Source organism: Pseudopodoces humilis, chromosome 3 (genome assembly GCF_049639895.1).
Source record: "Pseudopodoces humilis isolate 2021_Gansu_Grassland_sample_001 chromosome 3, ASM4963989v1, whole genome shotgun sequence".
Lineage (NCBI taxonomy): Eukaryota > Metazoa > Chordata > Aves > Passeriformes > Paridae > Pseudopodoces > Pseudopodoces humilis.
In genome coordinates this window covers 60,470,689-60,491,841 of record NC_142202.1, presented here as the reverse complement: position 1 = coordinate 60,491,841, position 21,153 = coordinate 60,470,689, and the positions used below count along the sequence as shown (strand labels likewise).

General features: G+C 35.5%; 1 protein-coding gene across 5 annotated transcripts in view; it reads left to right on the top strand.

Moving 5' to 3' along the window:
* LAMA2 (laminin subunit alpha 2) overlaps positions 1 to 21,153 on the top strand; it is a 336,136-nt gene that overhangs the window by 248,368 nt on the left and 66,615 nt on the right. For all 5 annotated transcript variants that reach the window (XM_088053203.1, XM_014263438.2, XM_088053202.1 and 2 more), the window contains 5 exons: positions 6,870 to 7,012; positions 7,524 to 7,622; positions 12,300 to 12,411; positions 15,754 to 15,916; positions 20,282 to 20,492. In XM_088053203.1, coding sequence (XP_087909329.1) covers positions 6,870 to 7,012; positions 7,524 to 7,622; positions 12,300 to 12,411; positions 15,754 to 15,916; positions 20,282 to 20,492 — 728 coding nt within the window. The remainder of the gene's footprint in view (positions 1 to 6,869; positions 7,013 to 7,523; positions 7,623 to 12,299; positions 12,412 to 15,753; positions 15,917 to 20,281; positions 20,493 to 21,153) is intronic.

Here is a 21,153-nt window from a genome sequence, read left to right as displayed (position 1 = left end):
CAGTCACCAGGACTTAGCAGAACTGAGCTTCTAAGTAAGTCCATTGAAATAAGTGCTTTTGCATCAGTCCTAAATCCCAGGTAGAGATTATTGATTACTGTGAATATAGATATAATTGCTTCTATTTCTTTACTATTGACAACATGGCATTGATTCATTGATTAAAAGTGTAGTGTACTTAAGAAAAATAAATTTCTAATGTCCTGCAGTGGGATGTAGTTTAGGACTTAATTCTGAACTTAGTATCTTACGCTCTGTTTTGAACAGCAAAATGATTGCAACTGAAGTAGTCCCTTTGCTGAAATAACTATGAAATAACTATGGTTTGAGCTCCATTTTGTGGTCTATGTGTCAAGGAGAATTGTAATTGGAAGTCCATAAGTGTTACAGGTACAAAATTTTAAAATAAGGACTGTGTTTTACAGAATGGCATCTACATGAAAATTACTTAATTTTTCAATATCTTGAATAGCTCTTTCATTATTGGCAGTATTATCCTATTTTTCTAATCACAGGCATGAATTAGTATGTTTTTTATGAGTCTTTATCAGTATTCTGAAAAGTCTTTTGGGTATCCAGGATGGCAGAGTTTCATTGTATAAAACAGCCTAAGTTCAAGTTATCATTTATAACAGTTTTCCAATTTTTTAATCTGGTCATTTCATTGTGTGGATAATAAGGTTAAAAATCCTATTTATGAATGGAAAAAGCTGTTTGCAGGTAAACTAAATTTTCCACCTTTTTGCTTTGAAAGATGTTATTTTCTATAATCTCTGATTTAACTGCAACATATTTGAATGTGAGTGTTGAAATATGCCTACACTATCTTTAGTGACATTTTTACTTTAAGTAATCAGTTTTCACCATAAAGACATTTCTTCACATGTGCATATGGACATTTCATTTGACCACTAGAACTGAGGAGTCAAATAAGAAGATTTCTTTTCTTTAGTCAAAAAGATAAGAACCACCTATAAGAACAGATGAGATGTACTTTATATCACGTATTCCTGTCACAGGAACTAGTTTTTTACTGTTGATACCGTATCAATAATAACCACATCATAAATTGAAAAAGCTGCAGTTTAATATTTCAGTAGACATTTTATGTGCCTATTAGCTTTTATCGTTTGATCTTCCTCTTGTTTAAAGGTTCCTCAACATCCATATTACTCCAAACCTGCCTTGGCTGACGTGGTTACAATACCCCTGACATGGCAGAAAATAAGCCTGATCAATAACCTTTGTAGCCTGTGGTGGACCCAGGTCTGTGGCAAAGGGAGTGTGGCAAACCTAGATTTTGTGTGAATTTCCCCATGGTATACAGTGTCTGGTATGTCACAGGCTTCAGTGTGCAGCTCTTGGTAGGGATTCATTGCTGCAGCCCCTAATGTGCTTTAGTAGTCCTTGTCCTGTCCAAGAGCCATTAGGAACACCTTTGGGGCAGCCTTGAAGTTTTCCTTCCTTGCTCTCAAAATACTGAGCTGTTCCAGTATGTGTTTACTGCGGCTGAGGATTTGGTTCTGTGTACAATGTTTTTTTGCTTTCATATATCAACCAATTGCAAAACACTCAGTAAATTCCCTTCTGACTAACTTCAGTTGTAACAAAACCTTAAAAGTGAAAACAATGGTAGTCTTAATGTACAGAAAATTAATTAGTGTCAAAAGCAGGACCCTGTTTGCATTCAATAGTTAAAATGAGCTGAATGCATGTACCTACTTTTACTCATTTGTGGTTCCATTTCTACTACTGCAAATGCATTGTACCTGTCAGAAGTGTGAAGAACCCCTAGTTAGGTGGTAAAGTGGTTTAACTTGAAGAAAATACATTCAAATACAGTCACCCATGTTTGAAAAAGTATTTATAAGTAGTAGTATAAGACATTGTTATTAAGCTGTCCTGTTAATATGCTAAAGTCAATGTTTAAGAATGTGAAATTTTATTTTGAATATTTAAAAAGAATAACCATTTAAACAATTAATTTTGGCAAATTTTATAACGGATCACCACACAGTATGACATGAAAAACCAAATAATGTGTATTTAAATCAGATCAGAGATGTATTTTAGCCAAAATATTGTAATGCATTCTTCTTTAAATATAACATTTATATTTTAACATACCCCTTATCATAAGTATTCTAAAGATTTTTTAAGTGAAGATTTTCAGAGGGGGGAAAAAAAGCAAGGAAGCATGCATGTTCACTAAAGTGGTCTATTTCTGATACAGCTGAAAATCTATTTTAATGGGTTCTTACTGTTCTTTTTTCATAATGTGTCATTTTTCAGTTGCTTAGTGCATGTCACTGTTCAGAGCTGTGTTATAACATTTATATTTTAGAGAGCTACAGGTAAAATAGAATATATATTTATTTTGAAAGCCACTGCTTAAAGGGGAAGATTTCATTTGCAGATAAATAACTATGGTACGATAATTATAGGTGCATGGCACAGATAAAATTCCATTCCCATTATATTCCTAGAACAGAACAATTTTGTTTTCTCTAGGATGCCATAAGGGAATGAAAAATTATATCCAAAAGGTAGATTTATTTCTTTTTAAATAAGTAATACAAGAGTATGGTCTACCACACATCATAAAAATTTCTAACAGCTAGTAGCTGGATTATTTCCCCAGCTAAAGTAGCCATCTGAGTTGTCGTATACAGATATTCATAATACTCTGCTGATGAATACTTTCTTACAATTTTTGGACTGAAGCAATTAACTTTGTCGATTCATTTTCCCTTCTCTTTTGAAAAAGTTGGTACCCAAAGAATAAATGGTGATGGCTGGAAACTAATTTTAATAATGCTGCCAGCATGCTTGTGTACTGTCAAGTATAACAAAAGTTCTCCCAAATCTTCTCTCAGATTTTGAATCAAGCCTGTAGCAATCGTGCATTTTCTCAGAAAATAATAATCCTCTTGTGTGTTTTTTTGTTATACCTTGTGACATTCCACTTCACTTCAGTTGTAAAGTTTGTAGTACATAAAATGAAGAAGCCTGAATGGCAATGTTATTGAAACAGTGACTCTGCTCACTGCTGTGCCATATTTATGGAACAAAATTATTCTGGTGAGAATTTCAAGGTTTTACTGTTGTGTGGCTTTAATTATTATAAGCTAAGTCAGAACTCACCTCCTGAATGTGTTCAGGGTATCTGTCGTAACTACAATGGAGACTTGAAAACAAAGGTCTTCAGTGCTTTGAGCTGCATTGCAACACAAACTAAAATCCTTTCCTTGGATGTGTGATCTTGTCCCAAAAGTTCCTTGGGGTCAAGCAAAAGCCTAAATGTAAAGCAGCTGATATGACTGAACAGGATGACTGAACGTGACACAAAAATCAAGCACATATTTAATTGTTAGGAATTTTTCCTTGTCTCAATCTTGTGGGGCAAAAAAAAGATAAAGATCCTCAGCCTTGCTGCAGTCAACAAACTTTCAGCTTTATGTATTTAAATATTCAATATTGGTAGAAGGAGAAAATAATCTAATGGGATTCCTTTAATATCAGGTCTTGGGCATCTAAGTATTTGCATTCAAGACTGATGCTTGCAATGAGAGAGATTTTTTTTTTCCCAGCTGTCAATCTCTACTTAATCACAGTCCTGCACCAAGAAGAACAAGGGAGCTCCCAACCACTGGTACTGGTAGAATCAAGGATTTTCCATTAAAACAGGGAGGAGCTCCCTGATCTCAGCCATTCTAAATCAGAACTAAGCAGAGATGCTGTCTTTGTTAGAAGTAGATCTTGTAGAATCTGTGAAAGGAAGTCTCTCCCAGCTCTTATACAGTGCTTAATTCAGCAGGAACTGGGAGCCTTTACAGAGTGAGCTGAAAAGAAAAGATCCCATGTGTAACACTACATATATGAAGCCTTGGACTAGCTCCTTCAGTGTTATGAGTTTTGCTGTGTCCATGTGACTCAGCTGTAAGAATTAAATTTACATTTGTGTTGGACAACTGCTTCTTGGGCTGCATGGGCTCAGTTAGGGCATCCCTACTTGGCTTATCAGATAGCTGATAAGCTATCACTTGTTCTCTGTTTATGTGATACATGAGCTCCTGTTGAGTTTGGACCCACACTCCTGTCTCACCCAACGCAAGCAGTCTTTAAACTCAGCTACTTGTGATGTGTATCAGAACCAGCAGATGAGGATTTCTAGATAATAAAAATCAGAAAAAAAACCAAGTAGGTGTTTTAGACCATGATCTGGGTATGAGTTTTCTCGTATTTTGGAGGCATATTGATCATGTAAGCTACCTGAAACCAGCAGCAGTGGCAAGGAAGCTAAAGCTTTCAGCTCTGTACTACTGGGGGTCTGTTTTGGAAAGCACAGTAAGGTTGTTTCATTATTTGGTATGAGACTAGTGCCAAACTGGGAAAAATGAGGTAACGGATTAATTAGATTAATTAATTATTAACAGATTAATAAGGTAACAGTAGTTCAACACTTTATTTGGAATGACAGGAAGCTGATACTGAAGAGTCACTAACTGTCATAGGATACCACCTCCCATTAGAGATTGCATGGTTGCCTTTAGACCAAAAATTTCCTAGTCATAACAGAGTCTTCTGAATCTTCAAAGAAATGAATATATTAAAGCAAAATTGTGTCAGATAATCACTCAATTGGAGGAACACATTGTGACTCAGATCTGTTTATTTTATTGTACGTTATGTTTCTTTGTAAGATGGAATAAATGGTTAGATGTATGCAAACTTAAAAGAATTTCTTTTGGCAAGCATACTTTGGACACGCTTCTCACAAGAGGTAAGTCAAAATCCTTAGAGACTTAGTGTGCATGGAAAAGTGTGTTGAAAATGGGAAATGCAGTAATTTTCATTAATTGCTTGTTGAACTATTGTAATATTGATTGCATGATTTGCCTCTGACATGCTTGCACTGCTGTAATGATCTGAATTTAGTGCTGCATTTGTTAATATTAGACATGAATTTATCCTGACAGCTTTATAGATAGACACAGAAGTATTTAGTCTTTCAAAATATAATCATGCTCTTGAAATATTTCCCATAGCTACAGTACATTACAGACTGCATACTGGAGTAGAGCAGTCCTGTCTCATCTACTCAGCTCTGGTCTCACTCGATGCAGTTCCTCTTTTCAACCTGATTAGTGGGCAAGAGGTGTTAATTTCTACTGAATGCTTACTTATCGATTGTCCACTCACTGCAAATACTTTGTCTCTTCACGGGCTGTTCGTTTTTTTCTTTTTGGTGTGAATTGAGTTTGTCTTTAACATGTAACAAATTTTTAGCAATTTATTGCCAACCAGTAGGAAAATTTTGAAGGTGAATAGATTTAACTTGTTTCGTAAGTAAAATAATATATGAAAAAAAAAACCAACACAGCAAAAACTAAACTATAAAGGCCAACTCTTTTCGGGTTCAAGATCATTTATTTTTATCCAGCAAAATGACTATTAGGTCTCCTTACCTCCTTACCCTGATCAGCTACAGAACAGGTGTTTGTTATATAAAACATTATTTGCTGTAAAACTTGCTTTTCCTTGAATTCTCTTAGGCTTCTAAAGGCAAGCACACAGATGGCAAGAACAGGGATGATAATAAGTTGGGGGGGAGGTTAAATTTCATGTAGGAGCATAAATCAGAATGTATCATGCCCACAGTTATTGACTGCAGTTCCAGTGCAGTTCAGTTTATGTAACAAAATACTGTGAAATAGGAGGAAGAAGTCTGCAAATGGAAGCAATGAAAATGCAAAAGGAAGTCTTAAAATAACAGTAGTATCTAGCTTTCTTCACCCACTTCTTACTACACTAATCCAGCACCTACCTTGTCTCCTTTTCAATCACCACTTGAGTTTCATGGTGTATTGAAATAGTTTACTGTTTATTTCTCTGTATTTAACTCTACTCTTTGTCTTTGCTATATTGACCAGTCAACATAATAAGAGCCATATTTATGTAACTTTGAAAAACTTTAATGAACAGAAAAGATTTAATCTACATGAAGAATAGATTTCAGGAAAAAAGAAGTACTTCTCTTTTGAAAATGACTTCTCTTTTTTACAAAAGCATACACTTTGCTTAGTGGGGGTTTTTTTAGCTATTAAACTGCCTAGCTTTGCTGAAATAAATAATTACACTCTTGTAAAAGTTTAGGTACAACTCTCCATGTCTCTTAACATCACCAGTGAATTCATTGTTTCACAGTTTGCTTCATCTCCTGAGATGTTTGGGTTTGCCAGTCCTTTATGCAGAGAAAGAGAAAGGTATTCCCACAACTGTGTTCTAAAGGATGAAGAATTCTCCTGTCTGCATAAATGATACAAGATGAGAATTTCTTGTGATAGTTAATCGAAAGCAGGGGGGATTTGGGGGGGGGGGAATGCAAACTTCTTTTGATATATGCAGCACACAACAATATTTTTCATCCTGAAGGATATTTGCAAGAAAAGACGCATACATAAAAAGCTTATAAGCTGGTTAGTGAAAAGAGGTAGGGAAAAGCAATTTTTTAAAAGAAACCTGTCAGTATTTTTACCTGGATGCTTTCAACTGTCTGTATTAGAGGTTTTGTATGCTTGGCCATGCTGTTATATGGAGATTTTCTTAAGTTTTTTTCTTGCATTCAAATCCATAAGCATACTATGTTTCTTACAGAGCTCCTTAGATTTTCCAAATTTCCCGTCTCCTTTTCTCAAACTTTCCTATTCCCTGGTTGTTGTTTCCATTTTTCTCACACTACACATTTGGGGTAATATGTAAGAAATTAGTGTTATCTCCCACAGAATTGCATATGTGCTACACAGTATCTGAATCAAATGTCTTCAATGTTTAGTAGGAAGAAATGAGCTTTGTTGTTCTTCCCCCAGCTTGTGATGATGAATGCACAGGACTCCTTCTCAATGACCTGGATCGGCTAAACCAGATGATCCTGAGTGTTAACCTTAGTGGTCCACTGCCTGCTCCATATAAAATGTTACATGGTTTTGAGAACATGACACAGGAATTAAAGGTATGTTGGCAGTATTCTCATATATACATAACAGAGTTTCAGTACTTGATTCTGTTCAGCCATACAGCTGTAAGTAGGTTCAGGGAAGAAGAAAAAATCCAAGATTTAACTCTTTCAGGCTTGCTTTGGTTGATAATTAAGTATTAAAGTTATTATTTTTACTTACTTTAATACATAAATCTTGCAACAGAAATTTCTGAACATATATGCAAGGAGTTATACTTCAGGCATAGAAAAGCAATGTTGCATACAAATAAAATGGTTTTCTTGCTGATGGTCCATAAAGTGGTTATGTATTTTATATACTGTATGTTCCCTACCTTACTTAAAAGTTATGTGAAGTTGAGATTCCTGAAAAAAGCCTGTTGGATAAATGTGACACAAGTCAATGACAAAAATGAGTGCATATTTTAATGAAAAGGAAATGCTTCATGCTGCTTCTCTTTAATATTTAGAAGCACCAACATTCATTACATACAGATTTTTCACTCTCCCATCTTTTTCCCAACAGCATTTGCTTTCACCTCAGAGAGCACCAGAGAGGTTTCTTCAGCTAGCACGAGAAAATCTGGATACCTTGGTGACAGAAATGGATGAACTACTGACAAGAGTATGTCTGTGATCACATTGAGGTCTATGGGTTTGGCTGAGGCTGCATAATGACAGAACTCTTCTGAATATGCATTAAACATGAATGAATAGATGAATTATAAGGTGCTTCTCAGTCTCAGTGTCTAAAATGGCAGAAAGTACTCTAAAAAACCCTTTTTTGTGGGCCAATATATTGACACATATTTTCTGCAACACTTCCTAATAAGGTAAGAAAGCACGTCCATACTGACCACCCAAGAATTATCTTATCTGGAAAAGATGACACTAAAGAGATGTGTGAGTTTAATTAAATATATGTCTTCTAGATATCATTTATGAGCATAGTTATCATCTTCTGGATTTTAATAGATGTGCTATGTACTCTTTTTATTACAAAAGTTTTATTTCAATATAGACTTCATTTTGGTCAGTAAAGACAATGTGTAAGAAAATAATATAAATTGTGCCACCTAGTGGAAAAAAAATAGGGAAATGAACCAGCCTCGGTATAACTAAAGCTGTCTAAAGTACTTTGATGTGAAGAACTTCCAAACGTCATGCTTGTGAGTTGAAAGAACCAAATAAGAAAGATGTGGAGCACTGTACTCGTCAACATACACCTCAGAGAATCACATAAACTCCAGGAAGTTTTAGCATCATGTCTCTGAATTGTAAATGGCTTAAGGAGCTAAAATTCTCAGAGAAACTGTTTTCTTTGTGTATTGTTTTAATTCAATTTTGAAATTGGTAGTAAATAAGAAAGTATCTGAAGTGTGTTTGCATATGTAGGCACCCACACCTGTGTGCATATACCAGTATGCACCATTATATACATCTGTACATACTGACATTGTGAGAAAGCTTGCTTTTCCACTTCTGAATTTTGGGTTTTTTCAATGCAAGAAGCAACTGCAATAGTTTTAAGTCTAGCTGCAATTTTAACCCATGTCAGCTCTGCAAGGTGGGAAGATTATATTTTTTTCTATTAATATTTCTCAATCTTAGGCTAAGACAATTTCTTCTCCTCTTGTAAAGTTGCTCTTTTTAATATCCTTTTCCAACTTCCCCCATAGAGATGACCTAAAATAATGCAGATTCTGACCTTCTCTAGACAACTCTTGGAAAGAAAAACATATCAAAAGTGTTATCTTAGGGGAGTTAATGTGGTGGCCACATTATCACACTCCGTTTTTGCAGTTTTTCATCATTGTGATGACTAAGTAGCCTTATGATTTCCAGTCATCCTTACAGAGTTGTTTGCAATAGTTTGGGGTGTTATTTTTGGTGTTGTTTTTTTTTTTTTATTTAGGGACTGGCAACTGGTGGCAGGTCCTACATTTCTCCTTCTGTACCTGTAAATAAGAATAGTGTCCCAAAAACCACATGAGTCCTGATCTAGCGTGTTCAAGGCTCACTTCCAAGTGAAGATACAGATGATAACTACATAATGGCACTTAGAGTTCATAATACCACTATAGATACCAAATTTTTTCCCTGTATCTGATATGCAGGCTCACTGTATTTTTGTAGTAGAACTATTATCACAGTGGAACTATGAAAATAGTTACATAGAGGACTGGTGAGGAATCTATTTCCATGAAAAAAATTTAATCATTTTAAGATAAAATATAGAAGAAAATAGTATTTAGTCACTACAAAACTTTCAAGGATTTAGCTTCCCTGTGGTCTCTTTTCAGCCCATGATCTTTCATTCAGTGCAACACTTCTTTCCCTTCTTTTACATTGTTCTGTGCTTCATTTACTTTGCCGTATGGAAGATCTTCATGACTTGCACTAATTATGTTCACATGTTTGCATGCACATTCCCACACCTAGCACCAGAGGAAGGCCTGACATCTTCAGTTCCTTTCAGTTCACTGCATTTAATCAAAACCCCACTTGCCTTTTAATTAGGTACCTTCAGAACATTCAAGAAAGATAGGGATCAGAATCACTCCTCTTGACTGAAATGCTTCTTTTGTCTGTGTAAACTTTTACCTTTCTCCCAAAGTACTGAATTTCTCTAGCTCTAAAATCTCTGGAAGCAGTAGCAAAGGCAACTTAGTTTGCAGTGGCTGGGAACATTTGGAGAGAGAGCCAAGAACTTCCATCTGTACAGTGATGTCTGTGTTTACACCCCCTTCTGTGGTCTGCAGCTCACTAGCTGGAGAAATTCCTGTAGGACACCCTCCAGATGCTATCTAGAGGAGTTTTTTAAGGCTTTATTAAATCCTCAGATTAAATAAACATTGAAACAAAACCAAAATAAGAAGAGTGTGCATAGTTGCTAATACTTGCTTATAGTTTAAATTGCTAAGTGGCTACTTCAGAATGGAACAAAAATCCTTTCATGGGACCTCCATCACTAAGTATGAGCTATGAACATCACCAAAGCATGTTCACTGATCTCAAATACTTTACTGATTTCTGTGGTAGGGATCTCCTTTATGCCGAAAAGTTTAATTTGTGTCCAAGTAACTTTTTAAAGACTCATTCCAAACCCTTGCTCGAAGTCGAGTCTGCCTGACCTGTATTGCTCCCCCAGCAAGAGTTTGTTTGGCCTATTAAAACTGTTAGATGCTGAAAACTGACCCAATGGAAATGGTGAGCTATAGTAAATTGGATATGTAGAAAATTACTAGGACCTTATTAACAAAGGAAAACATTTAATTAGACATGGAATGGCCAGCTACATTATGAAAGATGTTCACCATTTAATATGGTTTACGGAATTAAAGCTAGACCAGATAATGAAGCAAAAGCCTGTTTTTCAGCAAAGGAAATTCTGTCAAAATACTGAAGGTCTTCAGTGGACCTGAATGGATTTAAGTAGTAAAGAGAGCTGTCACTGAAAGGAAATGAAAATTGTTCAATGACAGATTAATTTTCACAAAAATGTGGTACGTGCTACTCAGTCATAAATAGAGAGGTTAAAGTGGCCAACTTGAATTAGTATGAATGTGGAAAAAGTAATCAAAACTAAGAAAGGAATATGTAAGTTATAAAACACCATTTGTAGCAAAGGACTAGAAATATTATAGAGTATAATAAAACTGAATGTGAATATTCCAAAAAAATAAAACTCAAAGAATAAAAGGCTGCTTGTGGAGGGTTTTACAATAAATAATAAGTTATTCTCAATTACATGAAGAATTAAACGACATCAGAAATGCCAGGCAGGGTTACAGCAGTGGTCCATCAAAATCATTTGGAATTTTTGCCTTTTTTCTGTCCCAGTTGTCTCCTACAGCTCACTATAACATTTTAGTTCTGTATCCAGGCAGGTAAAAGGGGTTTTTAAATCTTAGAGGAAGTAACCAATAGTATGATTAAAGCTGTGTAAGTGTGAAAAGACACATTCTTCTACTGATAGAGGGACGGGGTGGAATAGAACAAACTCCCCCGGTCTGTATGGGTTCTTAATTCTTCCTGTATATTTCTATTTACCTGAACCATTTTCACATAAATTACTTTTAGTGTAAATTGCTTTCAATGTAGCTACTCTGAAGTAGCCCAAAATTGTAAGTGGAGTGATAATGCCAGGGATTTCATTCCAGAAACTCAGATGTAAAGTACCTTGAGGGCTTCCATCTAGAAGTAATGAGGCAAAAATAAATGTGTTTAACTGCTACTATTTCTCTGACTATTACTGGAAAGTGTGGGGATTTCTGTAAGGGAGAAACAATTTGTGCAGTTCAAGTCAGGGAAAATCTAAACTCATTTTGAATTATTGACCTTCTAGCCATTTCACACAAAGACTGGGAAATTCATAATGTCCTGTTTCAAGATTTTTTTTGAGAATGTAATCCCTAAAGAAAAAAGCTAGGGTTTTATTGGTTTAATTTGATGGGGTGTTCTTTGGGTTTTGGCTTTATTTTGTTGGTTTTTTTACTTTGCAGTACAGCTCAACAATCTTTGTGTCTTCAAATGTTTAGCTGCTTTTTTAATAAGAAAGGGTCGTTTTTGTAAATAGGGACCTCAAGAGCTAAGTAGAGTGTCCTAAGATGATTCCTTTCCTTGGTATGTTTCTCCAGTCTGCAGCAGATGTCTCTCTTTCTGCTGCTGCTGTGATCAGTACAATTATAAAGCATTTAGTAACAGAAAGTTAAATTTTTACTGAGCACCCCAGTATGTTATAAACTAACAGCTTCAAGCATTAGAGCTGAATAAAACAGCTCTTTATTTTTTTTTTCTCTTTCTTCGTGAAATTAATGTATTGATTTAAAGTTCTTCTTGCTCGTTGGAATGCACTGTCTCTTTGAGAACACCTCCAGGAAAGAAGTAAAGAGGTCATGATACCTGCTGCACTTTGTCAATTGAAAAGTACACAATTGTGAAACTGTGGAAAGTATTCCCTGAAGAATCTATTAAAAGGTTCCAAACAGCATTTCTTTAAGCAAATATATTATTATTCAGTGAATAATTTCATGCTGTCTCCATTGATGTGCTGCTGTACACAAGTAGGGTTTCTAAGAACCTAAAATAAAGCCTTCCAATTTCCATTTAAAGGAAAAGGTAATAAAGTTTAATTGTGTACTTGAACAGAGCATTTCATTGCCCATGCATCTGATCAATAATTCATTGATTGCCTCTGGCCTGAGGAAAGTTTTGTACATGGATTCAGCCAGTAGGAGTATAACATAGTGCAGCCTTGTCCTGTTCATTAATTATATTTTCCCTGAATTTGTATCACCAGGCTACCAAGGTGACAGCAGATGGTGAGCAGACCAGGCAGGATGCCGAGAGGACTAATGACAGAGCAAAATCTCTTGGACAGTTCGTCAAAGGCATTCTTCAAGCTGCTGAAGGTATTGGAAAAAATTAAAATACTTGAGTTGTTTCTCAAGAAAACTGGAGAATGGTAGGGGAAGAGGGTCTGAAACAGTGAGAAAGTTTTTACTTGCTGAGCAATGTCATGTGCTTAAAATGTTGAGTGAAGAGCTTCATGTTGAGTGAAGTAAGCTGTCTTCAAATTTTTCTTCAAATCTACGTGTACATTTTATATAAACACTCAGTGTATTGGTTGTTATGAACAAAGACTAGAAGAAAACTGAGCATGTTCATTGAGGATTTTTGCAGTTATCTGAAGAGCTGTTATGATGAAGTAACAAACAGGGCTTTTGTTTATTTTCAAAGCAGTTAAAAATATGTATTGGTAGAAAAGTTTGATGTAATTTTGGCACTTGGTACATTAACACTTCATCTTAATTCACCAACTTTACTTCAGCAATGCACTTACTCCTTGCTGTTAATGAACATCTGCTGCTTGGAATTTGCAACTGACTCCTAACCCTACCTAAGCATGGAGCCAAAGCCAGCACTCTGTCTTCCACGGACTGATCCACTGCACTTACACTGCAGTAAATGCTTTTGAGAAAAGTAGATTCTAGATGGCCTTAAGCAGCAAGACCTATATATTTCATAAAGTTATTAAATAAGATAATGGATGAAAAAAATTAAAATAATTTTCAAATACAGACAGGGTTTTTTAATTAGAGTTTTCAGTTCTTTCCTCCTCCAAATGTTCACTGCAGCACTGGTTTTAGTAGCTATGCTTCTGAAGGCCTATTTCATTGAAAGGGAAAGTTCCCACTTTTGTCCAAGTGCTATAAAATACATTTTATATTGCTTTTTGTGTAACACATCCCTGTATGTGCTGTGGAAGTGAAATGAGCAGCAATTTAGGATAGCCTTACGACATGTAACTTTGAAAAGAAAAATTTGTGGTAAAAGCAACAAGAAAAAGTCAGCAATTTTTTGAGATTTTCTTTAAACAAAAGACCATGTTCCTCATATTTCAGGATGAATTTGGGATGATGAGCAAAACAAAGTCTTTGACTCTGCAGAGTTTATGCCCAAGTGTTTGTAGCCCAAATAAAGATTTCCTCAAGCAGGTTTTGCAGTAGAAAATGCAGAGTTAGTAAACATTGAGGGGGTGAAATAAATTTATGCAGTAGCTTAGAAGTAGACAAAAATTTTAAAATCAATGTTTTTGCCTAGTGGCCAACTTAACATTTTAAGAATACATCAATTACAAGAGGACAGGATTGAGAGATACCTTGTGGGTTAATGGATCCACTCCCCTACTATTAAAAAGTTTCTGAAGTTCCTCTTCAAAGTAATTTCTATAAATACACACAATCTCGATAGGAGGCAGTTTCAGTACTCTTCATAATTACCATAGTTCACATTTCTAGCAAAAAATATTCATCTTTAGTTTATCATCTTGTTCCCTTGCAAACCTTGCTCTTAAGTTCAAATAGATGTTTTTCCTCTCCCTAGCACCCGTCCTCCTTCCACCACCGCCACTATTTTTGCAGAGAGGAATCATATTCCACTTTGGCCCCTTTTTTTCTAGACTGAATCACATGAAAGAGGGTTCTCCCAAATCTCTACTTGCTTTCATATAATTTCTCTTCCTCTGCTGACAATTATATCCGTGTTTCTGAACCACAGGAAAAATGCGTGAAATGAGGTTTCTTCAGTGTCTTGCTCTTCAGGAGGAGTAAAACTTGCCTATTTCAGCTCTCCTAATAATGTCCCAATAACTTTTTTTTTACAGCTGGGTGCTACTGGTGATTCATAACACGGCTGTGTTCTTCTCATTCATACCTTTTACCTAACTGACAAAACTCCTCATTAAAAGTGAGAAGTTTGTAGTGATTGGTTCTAACAACCATATTCTGACCACTTCTACTGAGGTGATTGTTGACTTTCTGAACTTCTGAGTAGCTGTAACTAATTTTCCTTCTTAGCTATGGAATTTCTCAGCTTTGCAATTCCTAGCCTTTGTCTATGTCAGTGCACCCAAATCTTTTACCACCACTGGACTCTGATATTTGCATTCTACCAAGACACAAAATAAAATATGGTTAGAGAGAAAGATAAAACTTTTATAAGGGATATAAATTTTCCTGAACCTAAAAAAAAAAGCTTAGTTATCATATTCATTTTCTCTTCTAAGGTAAATATTTAGGGAAGCTACTGGTTTTTTTTTTAATTTAATTTTTCAAAAATTAATGTAGACCTATTCCTGGCCTGAGGAACCTTAGTAATGATAAATAATATAGTACATATAGAAATCATCCACAATCTATTTGAGCAAACTGTAGTCTTTTTGCAGACATCACAACCCCACACAAAACCACTCATTATTAAAGATACAAATCTCAGTTCTCACCAGCTAATCAAAGACATCATTAGATTAAAATTTTCTTCATAATTTGCTCTAAACCTGTGCAATGTGTAGATGAAATAGTAATTTATTGTGGTTTGAAAGACTGATTTTAATTTCTTTAATTAAAGATTTAATTTTAAATACTCAGAAGTGCCCCTGTGACCAGGAACGGTGCCATTTCGGATAAATCAGTTTCTTGGGAGCTCTGTACCTGTGGAAGGGCAGCAGTAGTTTTTAAAATTGAGGATGGAACTGGTTGCCATAAATGACCTAGTTGCTTCTGAAAGTGGGTATTATAATGTGTTGTGGTGTGCTATGGCAGGAAGATTTTAGTCCATCCTTGCCATACGATGCCATGCATACAGCTTTACCTGCTCGGAATAATTTGGGTGTTCCAAACACATTTACAGTATACTTTCATATATTCCAGCCTTCATGCTTTTCCATTTCTGGGTATCTTCTTCTAAACACATGAGTGGGTTTAGACATCTGTGGGTGTCTGTCACTCCTCTTCTGCTTCATTTTCTAAAATTTCACAATTGTTTATTCTTTCTAGCACTGTTAAGTCTGAATGCTAAAAATGACATATTTTAAGGTTCTCCAAAAGTAATTTAAGACTAATTTCCATTGCTTGTACTGCCTGCTCCTTAATTCTACAAGCAGTATAGCAAACTATCTTCTGCTTGTTTTGAAAGTTCTTTCTTTCAGGGGGAGGAGGAGGGAAGCAATGTATTTCTTATACTGGATATAAAGACTTCTTTAGTTATTGTGTTGAAAAGTGAACTATAATAAACGGTTTGATTAAACATATATTACTTTCTCATTTTTTACTGACCATTAGATTAACCATCCTTTATATTTCACAGCAGAAGTAACCAGTGAAAGTTGTGTTCCACTTGTTGATATAGTTGACAGCTTCTCTGTTGTTTTTAATTACTAGCTCCTTACATAAATGTATTTTGGTCCCCTGCAGCTGCAAATGAAGATGCTATAAAACTGAATGAGACACTCAGAACTCAAGACAAGATGTTGGAGAAGAGTCTTCCAGAGCTGCAGAGTGAGGTTGAAGCAATGGTCACAGAGATGAGAAATAGAGACCTCAGTATGCAAGAAAAAATAGCTCAAGATGAGTTAAAGTGAGTAGAGAGACCCCAGTCTTCAAACTCCTAGTGACAATGTCTGACTGTTGTAAATGTGATTGTCATGTTTGCCAATCGAGTTTTCTAGCTGAGGGTTACAGAAATGTGAAAAAAGCAAAGTCTAATACTTTATATCTGTTGATACAGCATTTGCATTTTTGGAAGTGCTTACATACGTGGAAAGCAATCCCTAGGAAATTACTTCCCTACTCCATAGGTACCAGCAACATTTCTAATTGAATTCTAATTTTTCTCTGTTTGTTTTTAGCTTCTGCTTCAGACCTGATGAATTGCTTTGGTGCTAAAAATTTCATCTGGAAGCTTGGGTTTTTTCCCTGGAAAACTAGTTGGTCTAATAAAAATAATAACTGTCCAAAAAGTTTGTTCAACATAGTAGATGTTAAAAAGAATGTATTTTGCCATGTTTAGAATAGTGTAGGTCAGAATAAACCATCTCTGTGGCATAGTTCCAAAGCACGCTGTTTGATTATTTAATTATCTGTAAATAAATATATATACATATTAGTATATTGGCAGCTGTTTATAAAACATGCCAGATGCTGAAAACTTACCTGATTCAGAAAAATACTTGGCTTGAAGCTGAAGATCTGATAGTTTGTTACTTCTACATAAGACCAGGCATCTCTCTCGGGCTAGACTTTGCTTAGCTCTTCACCAGTGCAAACAACTAGCAGGGAATCCAGCTGAGCAGCGACATGGTCCACTGAAGTTGTGATGGATCAGAAAACTGTCTGGCATAGAGTTATGTGGGCCTGAAAATGTCAGTTATCAGGTGCATGCATACTGTAAGGAGATGTAAATGGAATCCAAAATTAGCTGAGAATTCCAAGCAGTTTAGAATCAGATTTGCACTGCCTATCTTAGGCTTTAGAAACCAGATCATTTTCTGGAAATCCTGATAGTGCAGTATTTCTTCCCATAACTCTGATAGCTTTACTTTCTATTCTCTTGAGAAAGAATATATTGCAAACTTATTTGTGAGCAATGTTTTATTGCTTTTTCATCTGATTCCACTGAGCCTCTTCTGTGCCTTCTCTACTCGCACACAGAAATAAACCAGGAAAAAGTAGGGATGATAAAAATTTAGCCAAACCTTTGAAAGTTTTTCCTGCAAATTTAGGACTGGCTGGAGAAGGGCCTTTCAAACAAGGTGTTGTTAGTCCTCAAATGCTACAGCCAACATGAAACTGTCAGGCTACAATGAAATAATTTCCTACTCTATAGTCGAGTAGCTAGAGTAGAAAATGCAGTAGGGTTTTTTGAGGGGAAGGACTTCTCTCCTCCTTCCTGAAATGCACAAAGCGAGTGTTTAAAATTCTCAATATAGAATACATTTTGTACTAAGAGATACGTGAATGTATTCATTGACTTCAATGAAAGTTTTATGGTTTATCTTAAGGATAGGGTTACCTCCTTGTAGGCACTCACTGAGATCCAAGAAATTTTGGCAGTCAACTCAACAGAAGGAAAATTAGTCACTGTGCATTACAGGGTGGGGAGGAAAGGACCCTAGAGATACTATTTTCTGCAACTGCCTCTTAATGAAAATTGTTATAAAACTGTTTAAATAATGTAGTAATATAGGATACACTCTCCAAGGAAGAAGAATGAAGAAAAATGGATCATTCTTAGAACTCTGGAAGTACATGTACATGTGTGTGGATCACTGTGCTCACACGGATGTATTCTCTGCAGACCCATTTGAAATATTTAAGTTTCAATAAAGTATGAATGAAGGTCTTGCAAGCCTCATTATCACTTTGAAGTAGTTAATCACACTTACTCTTTTGTCAGTGATTTTATTCTGTTCTCAGAATTTTGTCCAAGAACAGAATCACAAGATTCAGTGAATTCTCTCCTATGTTTTCAGTGAATTCTCAAAACTTAAATGAAGAAGACAAATGAAGTAAAGTCTTCTTGCTTTCATAGATGGCAAAGCTTCTCTTACATATGCAGTTTTTTCCATTATTTTCCTTCAAATATTTCAAATGCAAGCTCTAATTGCCTTAATGTACTGAAATGGCATACTAGTCAATAATTTGTCTTTAAAAAGAGCATGTAGAGAAATACACCAGCTGGTGTTCTGAACTGCCATGATTTTCATATTTATGAAGTAAATCTTGCACTATTTTATAACATTCCTTCATGTTTTCTCAGATGCCACTGAGTTGCTATCAAGGGATGCTGTGAGCCAGAATTCTTTCTTTCTGTTTAGTATGCTGAGTAGCTTTATTTTTGTGTGACTTTTTCTTCCACTAATTTGTCTGATGGCTTCTGAACCTCTGTGAATTTCTATCATCCACTTTCCTGGGAGAATGAATTGAGAACTCAGCTGTCCAGTGTTGGAAGACCTGCCTCCTATATTTTGACATTGCCTCCTGATATTTCCATTTTTGTTTTTTGGAGAGACATTGGACAGTTGATCACCTTATCCGTGCTATTCATGATGTTACAATCCTTATTTATTCTTCTGATAAGGCAATTCTAACATATTTAGACTCCCATATGCAGTTGATGGGTTTTAATCATTTTGTCATCAGTTTCTAATCTTGTTTGTTCTCTTGCACTCATTTTGAGCATCCAGACCATTCAGCATTCCATCTGCTAGGCCAGACCTGTGATTGTTTCTTCTAAAACTTCAAGCATTTTGTATAACTTTATTCTTTTTCTAGGATGGTATCCAGTGAAAGTAGCACAGCTTAAGTGTACAAGAGAGTATTTTAAGAAATGTGGTGCAGCCCAGTCACACAGAAATTCTAAAGCAAAGGATTGCATGGAACAGATTGCCTCATACTTCATTAGAAAGAGCAGAGGGCAAATGCACAACAGATCAATATGAAGGTGCTATCTTTAGAGCACCAAGGAAGAGTTTTGAGGTAGACTGCTGGATGGATAAGTAGTTTGAACTGTGCTATGAGGCAAGGAAATAAAAGGGAAATCCGTCTGTTTTGTACTGTTCTTCCAGTACTGCAGAGTCATAAGGGTGTCAAAATTTCCCAGAAGTGTAAGACAGGAGCTTCTTATAGAAGAAAAATGGAGGAGGTATGAGAGAAATCCTAAGTTCCTTTCTACATTTCTGTGACAGGGTGTCAATATTGGGATTTAGTTTTTGATTAAATATTTTGTCCTCAGAAGTTGTGAATTCAAAATGTGGGTTTTTTTTTTTTCATCAAACCCAATAACAGAATTGATGGGGGAAAAACCTCCAATCCATCTCAGAAAATCCCAAAGCTAACAATTTTACTTCCCTTGGCTCCACTTCAGACTCTTCATTTAAATTATGTCCAGTGTCAGTATATCTTTTTCTCCTTTCCTATATCTTTTTGGTGTGCATTTATTTACATGTTTATTTTTAAAAGATTCCTAATGGAACTGACTATAGACAGGCCAAATTGCAGTCTTTTTCAGAAAGTTTTTTCAGAAAAGTTCTTGTTTTCCACACTTTGGCATAATGAAACAGGAAGAAAAACTTAATCTGTCCTAGGTGGAAGTATGATAAATTTCTTCTGTAGTTATTATCTATCCTACATATTCCTGTTTACTTATGACTTTCCTTATCTCTAAAGCATCATTTTGGAAGTGCCTGAAGTGCCTCTTTATTCTTTTTTTTTTCCTGTCCCTGACATATCATTGGATTAACACAGCAGTGTTGCCTTGTGTGAAACTGATTCGAGGCAGGCAGATGACAGTATTCCAGTCCCTTAAAACTGGGGTCAACAAAATCCATTAAAAATATTCCAGAATGTATTTCAGATAAGTAAAAATTTTTGACTACTTGAAGTCATAAATCCAAGGGTCAGGGTTTGGGTTTTTTTATTTCACCAGAAAGCATTTATGATTTTTGACTGTCTAGTCTAAAGCAGTCATCTGCTTCAAGACTGATTGATATTGGGCATATCTACAAATCCTCCTCAAGTTCAAGGTAGGAAACCACTTTGTGTCACATGTCACATCAGTGTGAGTGGAGGAAATCTTTTAGACAAGTTGAAATGTTTCACAAAATCTCACTTATCTAGTCAGATCTCAAGAATAGAAATTAACCAAAAAATGCAAGGAGAAAAAACAAATATAGTCTTCCATGGAGAATATTTGAATATATTGCGCTTCATAAATAGGACCTTAGTGGAATTTAAAAACCTCTTTTAAGAAAGGGCTTAAAAAGAGCTTTCCTTTAACTTTATTAAGTATGTGTCATCTTGAAAATTACTTTAAGAGTTAATTTAATTTAATTTTCTTTGAGACTTAATTCTTCTACTTCATTTGCACATTATTGAGATTATTCAGATTGTTTGGTGTAGGGAATATGAACTCTGTGTTTTCATGGGTGGCAATGTATTTCAGGAATGCAGAAGATCTTTTGGACAAGGTGAAGAAATTATTTGGTGAGCCCGGTAAGAAAAATGAGGATCTCAAAAATGAGGTCCGGGACAAGCTAGCAAACTACCAGAGCAAAGTTGATGATGCTCAAGATCTGCTAAGAGAGGCTGCAAGTAAAATTTGGGAGGCAGATCGTTTATCTGCAGTCAACCAAAAAAATATGACCATGCTGGAGGTGAGTGCTGACAAGTTTTATCCTCGATTATTTGGATTCTGATTAAAGGTTGAACCTTTGCATGATTAAATATTGAAACAAAACTACAAGCAAAACAAAAGTATAATTAAAATATATCTATATCTGATGTAATTTAAAGGGAACATGTTCCTCAGAATGAGGAAGTGCACTGGCTTTTAAAAGTAGAATTACTCCCCTGCTTTATTGAAATAATACCATCTGTTTTGTGAAAGGTACACTGGATTTATTATTCTGTGGGAAATTAAATTTGTTCCAGTATAAATAGTCATGTAAAATTCAAATCATGTGCTCAGTATTTAAATAGGCGTTCCATTAAAATCTTTGCTGTTGTATATTTGCTTCTAGAAAACTTAGAGTTTCATCTCCCTCTCTAACCTCTGGGAAGAAGACTGAAGGGGCTATGTGGATTACAGAGTAATAAATCAAACTCCATCCTCAGTAGTTAGGAGATGTTATAAATTATCTCACTCATAGAAGAGGGTCTGCTTGTGATTTAATTTAAATTGCATTGACTTAAAGAGCATATTATACTGTACATTAACAAGCATTTAACCAAGACATAAAGAGCAGAGTCAACCTAATGAAGATTAATGTTTCAACTGTATCTTGGTGAGCTTTCACCTCAAGTACAATATGAGGG